Below are 17,441 nucleotides of genomic sequence, written 5' to 3'. Positions count from 1 at the left end.
GATAAAATGGGCCAGTTACAGTGCACTGAGGTGACCAGGGTAAAGGTAGAATATAAGTGCAATCAAATGAGCACAGTAACACAGAAAAAACATATCCTACAGTGATTTGTAAAGGCTGACTTGTCCACATGCTGCTGCAACCATGACCTCACCAAGCTACACAAAGCACAAGAAGGGAGAAGGCAACATAGCAAAACACCACCCAAGGCAAGCATTCTACTGACTAGCCTTTAACAGCCAGCTAGGTTTTGCTTCCCTTTGATAGAAAGGGTAGATTCATCTAGATCCCATCCTTAATAAGTGCCCTATATATTATCTGACTGCTTGAGACACTATCTCAGCTGCTTAGGCGCCAAGGTTTTATCACTTCAGCACTTTTGGCATCTGTTTTGTCAACTGCTCTGTATGTAGACTAAGAGGCCTTTTCACACTCTTTTTCTCTTAGAGGAGAATGCACTTTCAAAATATCTGCAATCCATTCCCAGGAGTCAATAGTAGAGAGAGCTGGTACTTCCACCCCACTTCATTAAGTGAACAGTGAAGACAGTGAATGACAGAGGCACGAAGGAGCCAGCAGTGAAACCCATTTGCATTATATTTAACTGGTGGATGTCTGTGCAGAAGAAAACAGCTGAATAGACAAGGCGGCTATAAAATGACTAGTGCTTGAAGCTCATTAATACCATTGTAAACATGCATCTATTTTAAGAGGAATCAGGAAGTGCAAAGGCAGGCAGGTTATGACAGCTGTTTGGAGATGTTACCTCCTGATTAGAATGGATTCAGACTACAGTACCTTATATCCAGTTGCTGGAGCCAGGACTGAAGTGCACTTTTGCCAACTAAAAACAGGCAACTACATTAAACAAGAGATTATCAAGAGATCATTATTTAATGCAGTACATCCATATACCTAACAGGGAATTAACGTTTCCCTGAAAATAAGACCTAACCTGAAAATAAGCCCTAGTATGATTTTTCAGGATGCTTGTAATATAAGCCCTACCCCAAAAATAAGCCCTAATTAAGTGAAACCCCGCCCTCCACCATTGTGCAGCAACCAGAAGAAGATGACATGACTGCATTTGAATAAATGTAGATTGTTGTACACACAAAAAATAAAACATCCCCTGAAAATAACCCAATGCGTTTTTTGGAGCAAAAATTAATATAAGACCCTGTCTTATTTTCAGGGAAAATAAGCCTGCAACAACCACCTCAGGCTGCTGTTGCAGTTTTCACACCTCCGAGCCCCTCCCCCCAGCTACTCACTCATTTTTGAAAAATATATACTATATAACAAATAGCATGCATATTAACAATTAGCACTGCAAATGATTCAAGAAAGCTAGATGAGAAAAACAAATATATGATTTGTATTCTCGAAGGCTTTCACAGCTGGGATCAAATGGTTGTTGTAGGTTTTTCGGGCTGTCCTCTGAAGATGCCAGTCAGAGACTGGTGAAACATTAGGAAGAAAAACCTCCAGAACACAGCCAAAGAGCCTGAAAAGCCTACAACAAAGCAAAATTCAGTGGCAATGCTTCCAGAAGAGTGTATAAATGTGCTGTCATTGATAACCCCTTTCCAAAATGCAGAGGGCAGGTCACCAGGTGTTGTTACATTAACCTGAGAACAGAACAGGGATGCACCTTGCTTCCAGCATTTATTCACAATAGCAGGAAACGTAGCTTTATCTGAACAATACCAGCTGAAGATGGCTCTCATGCTACAGCCCATCAATAAACCATCATTAACAAAAAAAACAAAGAACTCAAAGGAAGGTAGAAAGCTTTTGCCTTTAATGTACACTCAAATCATAGTTAAGAGCCTGTTATGCAAGGTAACATAATTCCCCCACCAAGGGTGTCGATTTTGTCAACCTATCTGTAGAATGGACAGGGTTGAACAGAGATAACCCCACAAAACAGGATTTGGTGTGAATATTAAGGAGCACAGTGGTCAGTGGTCTTCAGGATTCAGCTCAAGCTACATGAAGAATTCGTCAATGCACCTTAAAAAATGGAAAATTCAGACCTGTGACATTCATCCCACTCCCTTAAACACATGCTATCATTAGCTTTCCATTACTAGAACTCAGTAGTATATGCAAATATTACATGCTATTAAATCAAACTGATTGTAAAACTGAAAACTTGTGCATGTTCTCATCAGTTTTTTAAATTTCCTGGTGGGTTTGAAGAAGCATTTTATGCTCTTTTCTAGCATAGAAAACATCCAAGTCAGACAACAATTGAAATTTATCTTAATTGATTCAATACGCTTGCCACCTTTTTTCTTCACTGTGTTATTGGTTCCACCTTCTCCTGGGCCTGTTCAAATCAAACCTGCAAACTTAACAAAATGATGGTTAAAGCCGTGGCACTGACTGCGTATGATTTTGTTCAGCCATGATATCTTTGTGGCATCAGCTCAGGCTGCGGGTCTGAGATGTCCTTCTTTGTAACAATGTATTTCACACGATATAGCAAATGGAGCACTGTACAGCCATTATGGGACCAGGAGGAATGGAGGTGAAAGAGGAAGGGGAGAGAAGATACCCTGCATAAGTTTATGTGTCTCTGAAGATAGAAAGGAGACTGCTGCCTCCATTCAGCTTCATTAGCTAGATCCCTCCTTCTCTTTGCTCACAGCAGGAGTAGTTTCTAAATCTTTGCTCTGCTTTTCTTCTTCTTCTTCTTCTTCTTCATCTTCTTGGGGGTACAAATCTGGGTACTTCTGCATACACTCTTGCATTGCACGAAAGTGGTCCACACAATCCGATCCTTTTATTTCTTCCTTGCTATAATGGAAACAGGAAAAAGCTGACTTGAATTGTTCCCCACAAGGACCACTAGCCATTCCGCCCAGGCAAGGACAGTTCCAGTTGATATCTCCATTTGGCAATATCAAACCTAGGAGAGAGGGAAAAAGTAAGCAAATTGTGGATAACAGGGATTTTAAAAAGACTATTAAATTCACTTCATTTGACTGAACTAGTTATGCTGCATGTCAAATATGTTCAGCAACAAGGCTATCATCTAATCTATATTTTTGCTGTTGAAATTACTACAGTTAATATCTGAAAATGTATACTACTGAATTCCAATATGACCATAACGAGAACAGGTAGTTTCTCAGCTAATTCCCTATTTTGTTTAAAGAAAAACCCACCATCACAATATTCTTTACTGTACAAATCAGCCAAAATTGGGGGGGGGGGGGGGTTTACATTGAAACAGTTCTAACTCAAATATTCAATTAAAAATATGGGCTAGAGTTACAGTACTAGGCACAGTTATTGTTTTAGAATCATACAACTGGAATGCATACTGTGATAGGAGAGACATAAAACATGATTCACAAGAACAGCCCTGATATAAGTCCCACTGAAACAAAAGATTGTGCAAAAGAACCTGCGCCCCATGGATAGTGGGCCCCCAGAAAAATGGCAACCTCTCTGGCTCTTTGTGACAGAAAGATACAACTATGACTGAAGGAAATTTATAGTTCACTTCCTCTGCTCTTCTATAAAAACAACTGGAGTCATTAGGTGGGAGCAAATTTTACTTTACACAAATATATATTCAACCTTCCACATTGACTTAACAAAATGATTTTTCGCCCAGTTAAAGAGGGTCAGGAAGGGAAATCTTCCTCATTTATTTCTTAGTATTCATGGCCAGCAAACAATTCAACTTCAATCCTTTAGAACAGATGTGGGCAATCTCAGTGAGGCTGAAGGCATTTTGCAGATATGTCAGGAGATGGAGGGTTACATTCTTAAGAGGCAGAGCTGAAAAGGCTAGCTTGCATAAATAATTGTTTAGAATTATGCCTTCCAAAGAGGGTGGCAATGGGTTTCTGTTAACAGGAAAATAGGTTCAACTAAAACAGTTTTTTTTCCAAAACGGAAAATCCCCCTTGCACACTAACAGTGCAAAAATGTTTTTATACTTTGGGGGACAAGGGTGTTTGGGGGCCTGTCAAAAATGATAAAAGTTGTTCCCAGCACGCCAGAGGACACAAGGGGATGGGGGGCATATTTTTTTCCTTTTTGTTTTAAAAAATGGGGATATGTAAGGATCCTGGGAGGCCCTTGGGATGGTGAGAGACTCCAAAAAATTGCTGTAGGCAAGAGAACCCATCTGTGGGCCACATGCAGTTTCTCTTTGCTTCAGAAGGCACTGCAGGAGGCTCATATAAGGTGATCATAGCAACTCTAGACAAGCACAGATGACACTGTCTGGTCTACTGCACCCTGCTGTATTGCTCTTGGCCAGCAATACATCCTGCTTCAGTGTCCCTGAGTAAACACGACAAAACATCCCAATGACAAAGCATGCCAGCCTCAGTTAGAAATGATCAGTGAAAAAGAATGAAAGCACACATGAAATTTTTTGCACCAACACGAATTTGACCAAACTCCAGGAGGCAGTGGAAGACAGGAGGGCCTGGCATGCTCTGGTCCATGGAGTCACGAGGAGTCAGACACGACTTAACGACTAAACAACAAACAACCTATTTATAAATTAACTATTTGGGTCATAATGTAACTCATAAACTCATAACTCATTCACCTGGCGCCTTCACTGCAATATTTTAAGCAATTATTAAACATATTTTTATTTAGTCTTCCCGGACTCTACTACACCTTGATGCAACAGCTAATGTTCAACCCCCACCATCTTTTCCTTAGTTTTATTTTAATGTTTTACTGATATTATTTTCATTCATCTCTATACTGTATTAATTTATACTACTCCTGTTATTGTATTGTTTTGGTTTATACTCTCATTTATTGTACTGTGTAAACTGCCGAGAGGGCCTGAATTGCCGGATGGATGGATGGATGGATGGATGGATGGATGGATGGATGGATGGATGGATGGATGGATGGATGGATGGATGGATGGATGGATGGATGGATGGATGGATGGATGGATCAATCAATCAATCAATCAATCAATCAATCAATCAATCAGCTGAAGTCAAAATAAGGGCACAGCAAAGGAATCCAAATTCCAGAAAGAAAATCATTTAGAAATTACAGGGAAAGAAATACTGTAGAAATTTCCAGTTTTTGCAGGATGCTATAGCAGAGAAGTCCTCTAAGCCTAAGTCCTCTAAGCCTAACTTGCTGACTATAGTAGTAACAGCTAGTTCCATTCTTGAATGGTTATAAGAATACTTTGTAATTGACAATAAATGTACTACATAGCCCTGATTGGAAACATTACTATGTTGGACTATATGTCCCAGAATTCCTCTGCCAGCATGGCCAGCTGGATGATTCTGGGAGATGTAGTCCAAAAAAAGTAAATTCTCAATGCACTGAGTTCACAATACAGAGGTAGCACGTGGGAAACTCTGCTTGTAAATAGAAATACACGTTTCACGCTCAGTGTAGGCTGTTCTTTTGGCTTAAATCACAGTTTGTAACTAACAATTAGATACGATCCTCAGCCTATGTTAAGCACTAGGCTTTTCACACAGGTTTTGCAACCACAGTTTAAGCTAGAAGGTACACACGGCACTCACTTCAGAGTGACTCAGCCCCCTGCATTTCCAGAGAAGCTCAAACTATATCCCCTCTTTAATCCCTTGTCCATTGTCCCGTCCTCTCCTCTGATAATAATCTTCATTCCCAGTGGGCTCAACTGACCTAGTTTCCACTCATTAGAGCAGGCATGGGCAACTTCCAGCCCTCCAGATGTCAACAGACTACAGTCCGCATCAGTTTTAGCCAGCCCAGCTAGTGGAGAAAGCTAATGGGAGTTGCTGCTCAACAACAGAAGAGCCCCAAGTTACCCATTATTGCAACAAAGGTTGGTGCAAACTGTTGCTATCCATCACTTTTTCCATTTGTTTACTTTTAAAAAGACCTTCTAATCTAATTAGAAGCAATTAGAATAAGCTAGCAAGTGCTCTCAAATTAGGATGGCTTGCAAGGAAGGCTAACTCACCACTCAGTGCTGTGGCTCAGCTACGGTAAGGAAGCATCAGGGGAAAGCAATGCTGTATGTACGTTAAACATCTGTACAAGTGCAGCAAAAGACAAGGAGGATATTTGTCCCTTTTTCACCTTCTGTTAGAAAATAATGCTTAAGTAAACAAACAATAATTTTAAAAAAGGCATGCATACAAAGCCAGCAGACGTAGAGCTAATCAATTTACTGCACTGAGTATCACATATATATAACCACCAGCATGCTGGACAGAAATTGTGAGGGTGTAACTCAGTGTAATGAGCTCCTGTTTCCGCAGGAAGAACTTTATTCCTTAAAACCAAGACTGCAGGCAAACTAGGAAGAAATCTGGGTAAATGAGACCTTCAGGATTGTCCTTTGTTGTAATATCACAGTTCTTCTGCTGTCACAAGGCATTCTGATTTCAGAAAAGGAGGGCATCATTAGAATTAAGAGGATCCCTTAGAATGGACCCATTTTTGGTGGGCAAACATATCTTTTGAGCCAAAGTTCTAACTCAGGAGGAGGGCTGTGGAACAAGGAGATTCAGGCACTGAAATATAGCTATGTCTCATACACATGTAGTTCCTGCTTAGCATGAAAACTGTATCATGCATCGTCTAGGGAGCTTGACAGAGAATGCTGGGATGGAATCAGTGGTCATGCCACACGATGCCACCAATGACATGGGTAATTGTGCACCTGAAGTCTCTAAAGCCAATTTTACATAATAAGACAGAAAGCTGAAAGCCAGGATCTCCAAAGTAGCTTTCTCTGAAATGCATTACAAAGGGCCAGTTGGACACTTGAAACATGGAGTCTCAATGTTTCAGTAACGTGGTTTAGATTTAGTGTAGAGAAGGGGTTAGATTGGTTAATCATGAAGGAATATTTTCGGATAAGATGGCCTGTACAAAAGGGATGAATCACAACTGAACCAGAATGGCACCAAATTGCTGGTGCATAAAAACATTTAAAAGGGGGCAAAACAGCTTTGGACATGAAATCTGGGGAGATGCCAACAGCATCTGGGAAGCATCCTATTGCCAGAGTTTGGTGGTAGAACTCATGCTTTGCATACAAAATGTAACAGGTTTAATCCTTGGGATTGTGTGGCACAGCTAGGAAAGAATCATACCTCAAACCTTGGAGGGCTGCTACTAAGTGGAATTAACAAAAATAGGATAGAAGACACAATGGTCTAACTCAGTACAAGGCTGTTTTCTATGTTATTCTGGTGTTGAATCCTTTGTGAATGAAGATGAAAGTACTTTCAGCTGACCAAATGGGGACAAGCTGGGAACTGGCCATGAAGATGTGGTGAAGCATAACAGCCAGACAAGAGGACACAGAGGCCAAAGAGAAAATCCATTTGGCAGAGAGGTGGAAATGAGTAACAGTTGTAGGTGTTTCTAGTTCATGCTAAAAGACTTAAAACAGGAGAGTTAGCTTGGTTTAAACAGAAAATATACATAATGTGTTCATAATAGAAACCTGGCAGAATTGAGAGAACCAACCAGTAGGATACAGTCATCTCAGGATACAAACTCTGCAGGAAGGAGAAGAAAGGTAGTATTGTTTATGGCAAACTGTCAAAAAAAATCTCTGCAGCAAAGATCTTTGCATGCTGAGATCAGGCTCAGAGAGCATCATACACAGGAGACATTCAACAGCATGGTCCAGATAAAGCTGTTTCTGTGTGACAGTGCTGCCCCCTAGAGTTTATAACCAAATACAAATTCTTCATTTCTATTTTAAAGCAAGGAAAGTCAACTCTCCAGATTTGGAATTTACATAGACTTGGCTGCAAGACTGCTGAACACTGCTTAAACATTAAGGTCCCCATACTATTCACAATACATTTTTATAAACCAATGAGGAAATTTCCCACTAGTTTTTCTGAGAAACTGACAATTTTTGCATTTTTAGAAGTATTTGGTTGCTGTCCTCTGAAGATGCCAGCCACAGAGACTGGCAAAACGTTAGGAAGAACAACCTTCAGAACACGGCCTAACAGCCCGAAAAACCCACAACAACCATTAGATCCCGGCCATGAAAGCCTTCGCAAATAAATTAATTTTGGTTACTGCTTCTAGCAATCCACACTAGAAACTGAAGTTTTATATATCTGGTGCAAACAATTGCTAAATGAAATTCTTCAACTCTGTCACAGCAAACCTCTTCCATAAATCAAGGAAACTTTTGAACTTCCCATAAAACAAACAAGGTCACACATTTCTCTTGCCCCAGGCCAACAAGAAGACAATCTAGAAAACAAAAGCAGGCTGTCAACATGAGGCCTTCAGGCTTAGCCAAGGTATTCATGAAGACAGAAGTTGAGAAGGAACTGGTATTTCTGTTCGAAAATATGCAAGAACACATGTCAACGTCTCTGTAAATTCCACTGATTCCATGGGCCTACTCTAGTTGTGACCAGCTACTGGGTTTCAGCCAGTATGTTGTTCCATACAGAATCCACATAGGTCCAGTGTCCCAACTGCTGTAAAATGGAGCATCAGAGAACAGGCAGTAAAAGTGAAAGCATTTTAAAATTAAAGTGTGCAGGGGAATACACATTTTAAAAGGAAACTGTGCAACCAGAAACCTCCAGAAAGTAGACTTCTTCATTAGAGCAAGACCAGTGCTCCCTGTGCTATATTAAGCCCCCCCCCCTTTTTTGCCTAGATACTAATCCAGTGCCGCCAACTGGCTACAGCAAAGGCTTAAGCAGCCAACTTCCCTAGTTCTGCTTCCCAAGATCCCTTTAGAACAGTGGTTCCACCTTGCGTCTCCAGATGTACTTGGACTACAACTCCCAGAAATCCTGCCCAGGAGAGCAACTGGTGAAACCACGAAGCATGTTGCTTAGTTCAGTGGTTCTTAACGTGGGCGATAATGCCCCCCAGGGGGCGATTTCATTTTTCAGGGGGGCAGTAGAACGAAAAGGGGCGGTGTGGGGGCGCTGGAGCAGAAGGGGGGCGGTAGGGGGGCGCTGGAGCAAGCCAAACCTGTGAAGATGGCTGCAGCCTTTTTACAATGTGCATGAATATATATTTTCCTCCAATCTTAATTTAGTTTCAGAGTTCTTGTCTTGAAATTTTTAGTTCCTGCATTGAGGCTTGTTTTTATGCCCTTTTTATATTTCTTTTTGCATCTTAAAATTCGCTTGCAACTAAATCATTAAATGTTACTTTTGGGGGGCATTTCATTTTCTTGGAATTATTTTTTTTTCCAGGGGTCATTTGGATTTAAGTGTCATAAATAAATAAACAAACAAACAAACAAACAAATAAGATATCATCACCATGGCGAGGGGGGCGATGATAACTTCCTCAATGGCTCAAGGGGGAGTTTCTTTCAAAAAGGTTAAGAACCACTGGCTTAGTTCATATTTTTGTCAAAACAGATTACCCTTTTAATATAGACAATGTGAGACAGAAAAGACAAAAGTCTGGAGAATACACGGAGGTACAGTTGCTGAGCCATATCTTACAAAATACTATATATATACTTGGATGCAATAAAAGAATGCTAATTAACAGTTATAATTTATCACGGGACATATGACAGTGGATCAGTACTCGTCTAGCTGTACCTACCGTATTTGCCGGCGTACAAGGCGACTGGCCATATGAGACGACCCCCCCCTTACAGAAGAAGCTGGGCGGGTGGCGGCAGGAGAAGGAGGAGGAGGAAAAGGGAAAAGGGACGGGTGGCGGGCGAGCAAGCGCGCTGGCTCAGCAGCGAGACGGCAAGGAAGAGGGCAAGAGGCTGAGCGGGCAGCGGCAGGAGGAGGAGGAGGAAAAGGGAAACGGGCGGGTGGCGGGCGAGCGAGTGCACTGGCTCAGCAGCAAGAGGGTGAGGAAGAGGGCAAGAGGCTGAGTGGGCGATGGCAGGAGGAGGAGGAGGAAAAGGGAAACAGGCAGGTGGCGGGCGAGCAAGCACGCCGCTGGCTCAGCGGCATGGGGCGGTGGGCAGCCCGGCGGCGGGCTCTGGCCACTCAGGCATGGCAGGCTGTGCCTCCCTCCATCCATCCAGACCGACTGCCTGCCTTCCTCCCCGGCCAGCGCGGCCCCGCGTCACTCACTCAATGGCGGCGGCGGCTCCTTCCTGGCCCAAATGAAGTGCACCCGGCGTACAAGACGACCCCCCCCCACTTGGAGGCATGTTTTTTGGGCCCAAAAAGTCATCTTGTATGCTGGCAAATACGGTAGTCAAGAAACATGGCAACAATGTTCAAATCTTTCTTGAGCAGGTCTTACCAGCCCTATTAAAAGCTCCCACTCTGTTCACCACTGTACCTTAGTAATGAGTGCGAACTAATGGAGCCTTGGACACATTCTGGATCTCACAGCATATAAAGATGATTAGTGAAGAACATTTATTTTTATTTATTTTTTATTTTATTTTTTTTATATCCCGCCTATCTGGTCGGTTAAGACCACTCTAGGCGGCTAACATAGTGTTCAAATAATCACAGAAAACCGTCCAGATTTCAATTTGTTAATTACAGACTATAATATATATGTTCAATATTCTCAACTTTAAATGGTGGTTATACACTAGGAATATATACTTGTCCAAAAGAGAGAGAGAGAGAGAGAGAGAGAGAGAGAGAGAGAGAGAGATGGAATGTGGGGTAGTAGATAGAGTGATGGAATGTAACTCAGAAGACCTACATATGAATCCCTGCTTGGTCATGGAAACTCCCTGGAATGTATGTGCAGATTGGGTAAAACTACTCTTTAAATATCTCACTTACACTAAAAACCCTACCAGGATCACTATAAAGTTAGTTCTGACAGCATAACATGTTTTAACTTTTACCGTCAGACACATTTATCTAGAAGTTCATAAGACACTTCAGAATTATCAAGACATAATGTGCTCTTGGGTCCATGTGTTCCCTCCTTCCTGTCATGCACACACTGGGAACTTTGGAAGCTTCCCATCTTGTAAATTTTGCAGCAAATGACAGTTTATCACAAATCAAGATAGCACAGATCAATCCTAATCTCAGCAAATAAGGAAGCAGGTGAATCCCAGGCTCATTCTGTTGCATGTGAATAGCATCATTGCTCCTTGTTTGTACTCAGTGAATAAAAGTCACAGATTTTTGTAATTGGAGATCACAGTAAGCAAACTGTGAGACGCCACCTGTCATCCAATCACAAAGTAATGCCTGTATAAAAGAGACTTGCTGGTTTACTGCATTTCTGAAGAAAGAATATGAGAAAAGAATTAAGTAATAAAAGAAAGAAAATGTGCTGGAACAATTTCTGAGTTTTGAAGGTTTATTTACTTAATGATCTGCTATTTTCACTTGACTAGATCCAGACTTATCCACAGTAACAAAACACCTATTGAAATCAATGGGACTTCTAATCCTTGGTATAACTGAGCCTGTATCCAACCTATTAATCTGTATTAAGCCACAACAACATATATGATAAATCTGAAATTAACAACATTTTTCTCCAGGTTCCCTTAATTCAATAAGGCAAAAACATAAACAATATTAGGGGGTGTGTAAATGGTTACTGTACTTATTTCCAAACTACTTACCATGGTCTTCATAAGGATCATTGGGGTCATCGGCTACCAGTTCAGCACTGCTTGGTGTTTCATGGTCCTCTTTGGTCACAAATATAATTCTGTCCTTTCCTGAATTTTTTAAAAAAACAGAAAAACTTTAGAAAAGTATCAGACACAGATAAAACAGGGCTGTTTAAAGCCACTGTCCAATTCAAGCAATTCCGTAGAGAGATGTACTCTGGAGGTTTCAGTCCAGGTGGAAAAAATCATTTTTTAAAAAAAAAAATCGAATGGATCTAAATCATGCCTTAATTTTTTTAAAAAATTATATTTAAAAATTAAATTGTCAAAAAAACCTGATTATTAAAAAACTTTAAATTGTGATTTAAACCAAATCCATCGTTTCAGTCCAATCTGTACAAGTGCTTAACCATGGAAAACATTCTGATATGACAAACACTAGGATATCCCTTTGTCACTCTCTCTAGTAGTCAAATGTAAACCAAAAATTACAAAATAATAAGAAAAATCTTTTGGAGGTCTGTTGTGGGAAGGGGGACAAGGGTGCAGGGAAGGATACATGTAAAGAATGCCTCCCACACTCCCTAGAGGTCACAAGGGGCCTTTCCCATTCACACTTTAAATAAATAAACAAACACACACACAAAGAGAGAGAGAAGAGAGCAAGGAATAAGGAAGGATTGCATTTGGGCCCCAGGCAGTCACATGTGGCTTGTGGGCCACACTTTGTCCACCTTGGTCTTTAAAGACAGGACAAATAGTAATGGACTTATCCAATGAGCTTAGGCTAATTTAATTTCTATTGTGAATCAACCTGCTTTGATTTTATAGTATGGTGCAGAAAAATAACCAATACTGTTATAAAGAATAGGTGTCCTTGGATGACCCTGCCACTGACATTTTCCTAGGACACAATCCCACTGTCTGGCCTCAGAACACTGAAATCATGCATCAGCATTTCTGAGGAAACAAGCACCAAGAGTGTTGTCTAATCCAAAATAATCTTCGTAGGCCAGAGACAACTGAAGCATTAAAATCTTGTAGTGATGCTATTTATCCTAGTCATTTCACAGGAACCAATTAGCTTAACTCTGATCTAATTTTAGCCAAGTGAGATCATTTAGAAAGACAACGCTTAAATGAAGAGAAATTAATGGAAAGAATTGTTGTTCAACTCTGTAGCAGATTTATATAAGCACAAATATTTTGTCAACCTTACATTTTGCTTATGTTCTTAATTCTGTATAGACACACATGATGAATTTATTCCCTTAGTGTGAACACTCATGCTGTTAAAATGGAACCAAACATACAGAACTGTGAGATACCAACAGAACTCACCGTTTAAAATAACTCAAAAATAGGCTTGAAAGGATGGGAATGCAAAACAGTCCACTGAGAACTGAGCATGCTCAGTGGGACTACAATCTGATCAGATGGAGAATGGAATGCAAGATGGCAAGGCTACCTGCACAAGAACACTCCACATTGGAACTGTCTGTGTGCATACAGTAGACACAGAAACGGACACAGTTAGGATAACTCAGACAGCTATGGGAACAACTCTGAATATTTTAAAATACAATTCCTTACTGTGTTATTCTATATATGTTAAATATATAGAACATGAAGGTCTCAATCTAGTGGCTAGTCCCAACTATCAAATGCCAAATTGGTAAATAAACAGCCATGTAAACCTCACTGACTCAATAGTCTAATCTTGTTGGGTGAAGCAACTGGATTTAGGCAGGGTAGATAAAAATAATTTTTTAAAAAATAAAGTTGATTTAAATCATGATTTAAGAAATTATTTTTTTAATTTAAATCATCCAAAAAATCCATTTTTAAATATTTAAATAAATTTTATTTAAATCAACTTCATCTAGATCCCAGTCCTCATGGCCAACACTCTGCTGAGAATAAGCAAAGGAGAAGACTTCATCCAGAGTGCTTCTGCATTATCTCCAGCTTGCCAAAAACAAAAACCAACATCACCCTATTCAAAGCAACAGGGCTTCGGCTTGCATGAGAGTTAAAGAATATCCCCTTAAGCAGACTCCAAGAATTCAACTGCTCACTCAACAGATCACTGTACAAGCATAAGACACTAAGAGGACTCTGCTCCAAGTGTTTCAAACTCCCATGAAGTTATTTGTAAGCCACCCTGAGTAGACGCTGTCTAGAGGGGCGAGGTAGAAATCAAATAAATGAATGAATGAATGAATGAATGAATGAATGAATGAATGAATGAATGAATGAATGAATGAATGAATGAATGAATAAATAAATACCTTGTGGTTGCTTGTGGCAATGAGAATTGACAGTACATTAAAAGCCTCCATGCAAATATACACCAAAGCACTTCCTAATTTTAAAGTGCTAAAACTGAGAATTCATGTTAAATAATTATCTCAGAAACAGCATCTAAACTGCAAAACAAATCTCACAATAATAAATTCCAATTTTACAAGAGATGCACATTTTGCAAAGGCGAAAGATTTATACGATCAAACCACAGTATTCAAGAGATGCACATTTTATTTCAACAAAAACAAACTGAAATGCAGTGGGATCCTCGTATCTGCAGCATACTGATTTATCCACAGACTGATTTATCCAGTCTGAAAATAGTAAAAGAAACATCCTAGAAACATGTATAATATTTCTAAAGATCAAGTTACCAGATGTGACCACTAAAGGGAGCAAGAGACCATGCTATGTATGGCATTTGGTAGTAAAATAGTGTTTGTTATAATCTGTGTTTTTCAGCATCTGCAGGAGGGGCCTGAAAGTGATTTCCCCCCCCCACACAGAAACAGGGGTCCTACTGTATTATTTTAAAGACAATTTTAGCATGAGTTTTCATGATTTATAATCCATTTCAGGTTCAGTCATTATTCCAGTATTTAATGTATTGCTTTGCAAAGCCTGTGTCCAAACATCTCATAATATACTATAGGTAAATGTAAAGGTTCCCCCTGACAATTTGTCCAGTCATGTCCGACTCAAGGGGTCGGTGCTCATCACCATTTCCAAGCCATAGAGCCAGCATTTGTCCGTACACACCCTTACATGTTCATGTGGCCAGCGTGACTAGACACGGAACACCGTTACCTTCCCACCATGGTGTTACCTATTTATGTACTCGCATTTTGCATGCTTTCGAACCACTAGGTTGGCGGGAGCTGGGACAAGCGACAGGGGCTCACTCCGACGTGTGGATTCGATCTTACGACTGCAGGTCTTTTGACATTGCAGCACAGAGGCTTCTGCGGTTTATCCTGCAGCACCATCATGTCCCTTATAATAATATACTATAAGCATTCATTTAATCCCTGAAGTGCCATTTCTTTAGCTTTAAATCACGTTATTTTCATTTCAACTCCTAAAACTTTACCTTCTTATTATTATCATATAGTTAACATCATGTCTTCCTGTTTTTCTTTTCAATTTCCAACTGCTTTCTTTCAACAACACCCTATTAAATAACAGACTTTCTAATGTATGGCTCTAGGGAATGTTACCATGTGATCATTATATAACCTGATAGTAATTACTATGCTCTGTCAAGATTCCATTCACTTTGTCCTTTCCTTCCTCCCAGAACAAATTATAAAAGTAAAGAAAGGGCAAAAGACGACTGAGGATTGGAAAATGAAACTGCATCCTACCAGCAACAGCATAAGTAAACACTACCATGCAAATTAGCTTCAGAAATTTTTTAAAATCTTAATTCAAACCAGCACTCCGCAATAATATAAACTCATGTCAAGGAGCCAGACCTGTTTGGGGCTGCCCTCTACACATTTGCTAATGATGCTAAGCAGTGAAGTGGCCTTCTATCTTACTTTACAGGTGTGTAAAGGAAATATAATGTACTAGAAATCTAGAATACTTCCAAGAACAGAGAGCTCTCAGAACACAATAGTAACTCATTTCATGTTATTTCTTGGTTTACGGTAATCAGAAATCAAAATATTTTTATTTCCTCTTTTGTTTCATCCAGTAGTTACAGCATGAATCCAACACTTGTCAAAGTAACAACCAAACTTCACTTTTAAACACCTCCTTTGTGTGTTGTAAGAAATTTTATTCAAACTGCATCTGATAGTCAGGGGGGTAGTCCAAAAGAGCTCACCAGAAGGAATCTTTGGCCAGGCCTCCAATCCATTCCTCCACAATTATTTGTTTATTGGTAACAAACATCTAAATGTAAAAAGTCTGTTCTGAAAGTGGGTAACATCTTTTTTGGATCACTAAAATTTTATAAATAAGGCAAGATTTTGAGTTCCTCAGAATTCTTCATGACACAGACGGTATACCATTTAAGATTAAGGCAAAGTAATTTAAAAACTGGGCCAGATAGGATGTTCACAGCTCATGAAAGTAAACTGCCAGAAAGGGAAAACTGAGTTTTAAAACCCATATGAGTAATGTGACAAAGTTATATCATTCTACAAGCTTTCTGGTTTCCACAGGCAATAATCTGACGGGCTTTCCCACCACGTGCCTTGGAGAAGGCACCATGCATCTTTGTCGGGTTGAGGCACAAAGCCTGGAACAAACAGCTCAGCAAATTAAAGAGAGGTTTTCCAGTCGCTAGACTGGGAAAGCCTTCTCCCTGAGACCTTGGGTCTGGACTCTGGATATAAGAGAAATATAGGAGAGACAGAACAGTCAAAGAAAAGGAGGGCGAGGGGGCTTTGATGAGTTAAACATGTCAGTAAAGACAGCATCCCATTTTTGTTGCAGGTTTCCACCATGGCACCGAGACATTAACACACATTGTAACTTGTCCAGAGTCCTTGTAAAAGTATCGGACACAGTTTCACGAATGTTCAGGATATGGCGCCTGGGAGAGCAATCTTCCTGTTTCCTCCTGCTTTTACAAGCATCTAAGAACAAGCCCGAGGCAACTTCAAAAACCTCGATGAAAGGATGAAGCATACTGAAACAGGTCTGGAGGGACCGGGATTCAAACCACCCAAGGAGGGACCCAGAGCCAGTGACTTTCGCTTAGCCTAGTCCACCCCCGAGAGTTGATCATCCCCGAAAACGACAATGCTTCCATTGGGCAAAGAAACCCGAAACGGCAACGCGGCGGCGAGCGGGGGGGTGGGGGTGGGATTTTACCTGCAAGACGGGGCGGAGGGGAACTATACCTTTTTATAGGACAAATCGCTCTGAGCTTGTGGCTAATAAATTAAAACGGGCTTTCCCCCTGGAAACAGAACATATCAGGTCGAAAGAAAAATGAAAGAAGACAAGCGCCTTGTGGCACTTCCAAAGACTAATTGCTATATTTTAATGTAAGCTTTCGTGGCTCAAGTCCACTTCCTCAGACATAGGAGCGAGGCTTCATGGCAAATATTTATACATTTATAAAGGCAGTAAAGCCCCTCTTCAGATATAGGAGTTCTTTCAGGCGCCACAACTGTACGGGTCTTCTGTCACTTCTCTTCTTCCTCCGTGTTTTTTTTTTTTCCAGGCTTCGTAGAGACAAACGGCTCCCCCCCTGCCACTCGGAACCGCGCAGCCTCATCCTTCTCTTCATCCCATCATCCTCCCCCCCGCCCAAGAGACCGCTCCAGAAGGCCAACAGGCGCCCCTCATTTCCGCTCCCCACGACGGGCCTCGCCCTCCGCTTCGCCGGCGGACCCTCCCGAGGGCTTCCTGCCCCCTACCCCCCCCTTTTAGGCGACCGCCTTCTCTTTCATGGCTGCGCGTACCCTCTTGCCTGCAGTAGGACATGGCTGGAGCGGCCGAGGAAGGAAGGAAGGAAGGGAGCCCGCCACCGCCGGCACCCACGGCTGCTGCTCCTCGTCGCCGGCGGCCCCGCGAAGCGCACGCCGCTCTCTTTCCCCTTCCAGGCACCCTGGCGGCGGCGGCAGCGGCAACGACCTCTCACCCCCGAAG

General features: G+C 41.2%; 1 protein-coding gene across 1 annotated transcript; it reads right to left on the bottom strand.

Annotated features, from left to right (window-relative positions):
• Window positions 1–1,780: 1,780 nt before the first annotated feature.
• Window positions 1,781–17,421, bottom strand: CHCHD4 (coiled-coil-helix-coiled-coil-helix domain containing 4). Its single transcript, XM_020810285.3, has 3 exons — window positions 17,255–17,421; window positions 11,535–11,633; window positions 1,781–2,915 (listed from the first exon to the last, which is right to left on the bottom strand). Exons 1-3 carry the CDS (start codon window positions 17,274–17,276, stop codon window positions 2,623–2,625), a joined length of 414 nt encoding a protein of 137 aa, XP_020665944.3. The 5' UTR covers window positions 17,277–17,421; the 3' UTR covers window positions 1,781–2,622.
• Between the last annotated feature and the right edge of the window lie 20 nt (window positions 17,422–17,441).

This window comes from Pogona vitticeps, chromosome 2 (assembly GCF_051106095.1).
Source record: "Pogona vitticeps strain Pit_001003342236 chromosome 2, PviZW2.1, whole genome shotgun sequence".
NCBI lineage: Eukaryota > Metazoa > Chordata > Lepidosauria > Squamata > Agamidae > Pogona > Pogona vitticeps.
The sequence above is the reverse complement of the archived record's forward strand: the minus strand, read 5'-3'. Positions and strand labels throughout refer to the sequence as shown.

Excerpts from the sequence above, each read along its gene's own strand:
- CHCHD4 (XM_020810285.3), bottom strand. The coding sequence starts at position 17,276 with ATGTCCTACTGCAGGCAAGAGG. Across the intron at positions 11,634-17,254 it reads GTCCTACTGCAGGCAAGAGG|GAAAGGACAGAATTATATTT; the intron begins GTACGCGCAGCC and ends TAAAAAATTCAG. Across the intron at positions 2,916-11,534 it reads TGATCCTTATGAAGACCATG|GTTTGATATTGCCAAATGGA; the intron begins GTAAGTAGTTTG and ends CCTCTCTCCTAG.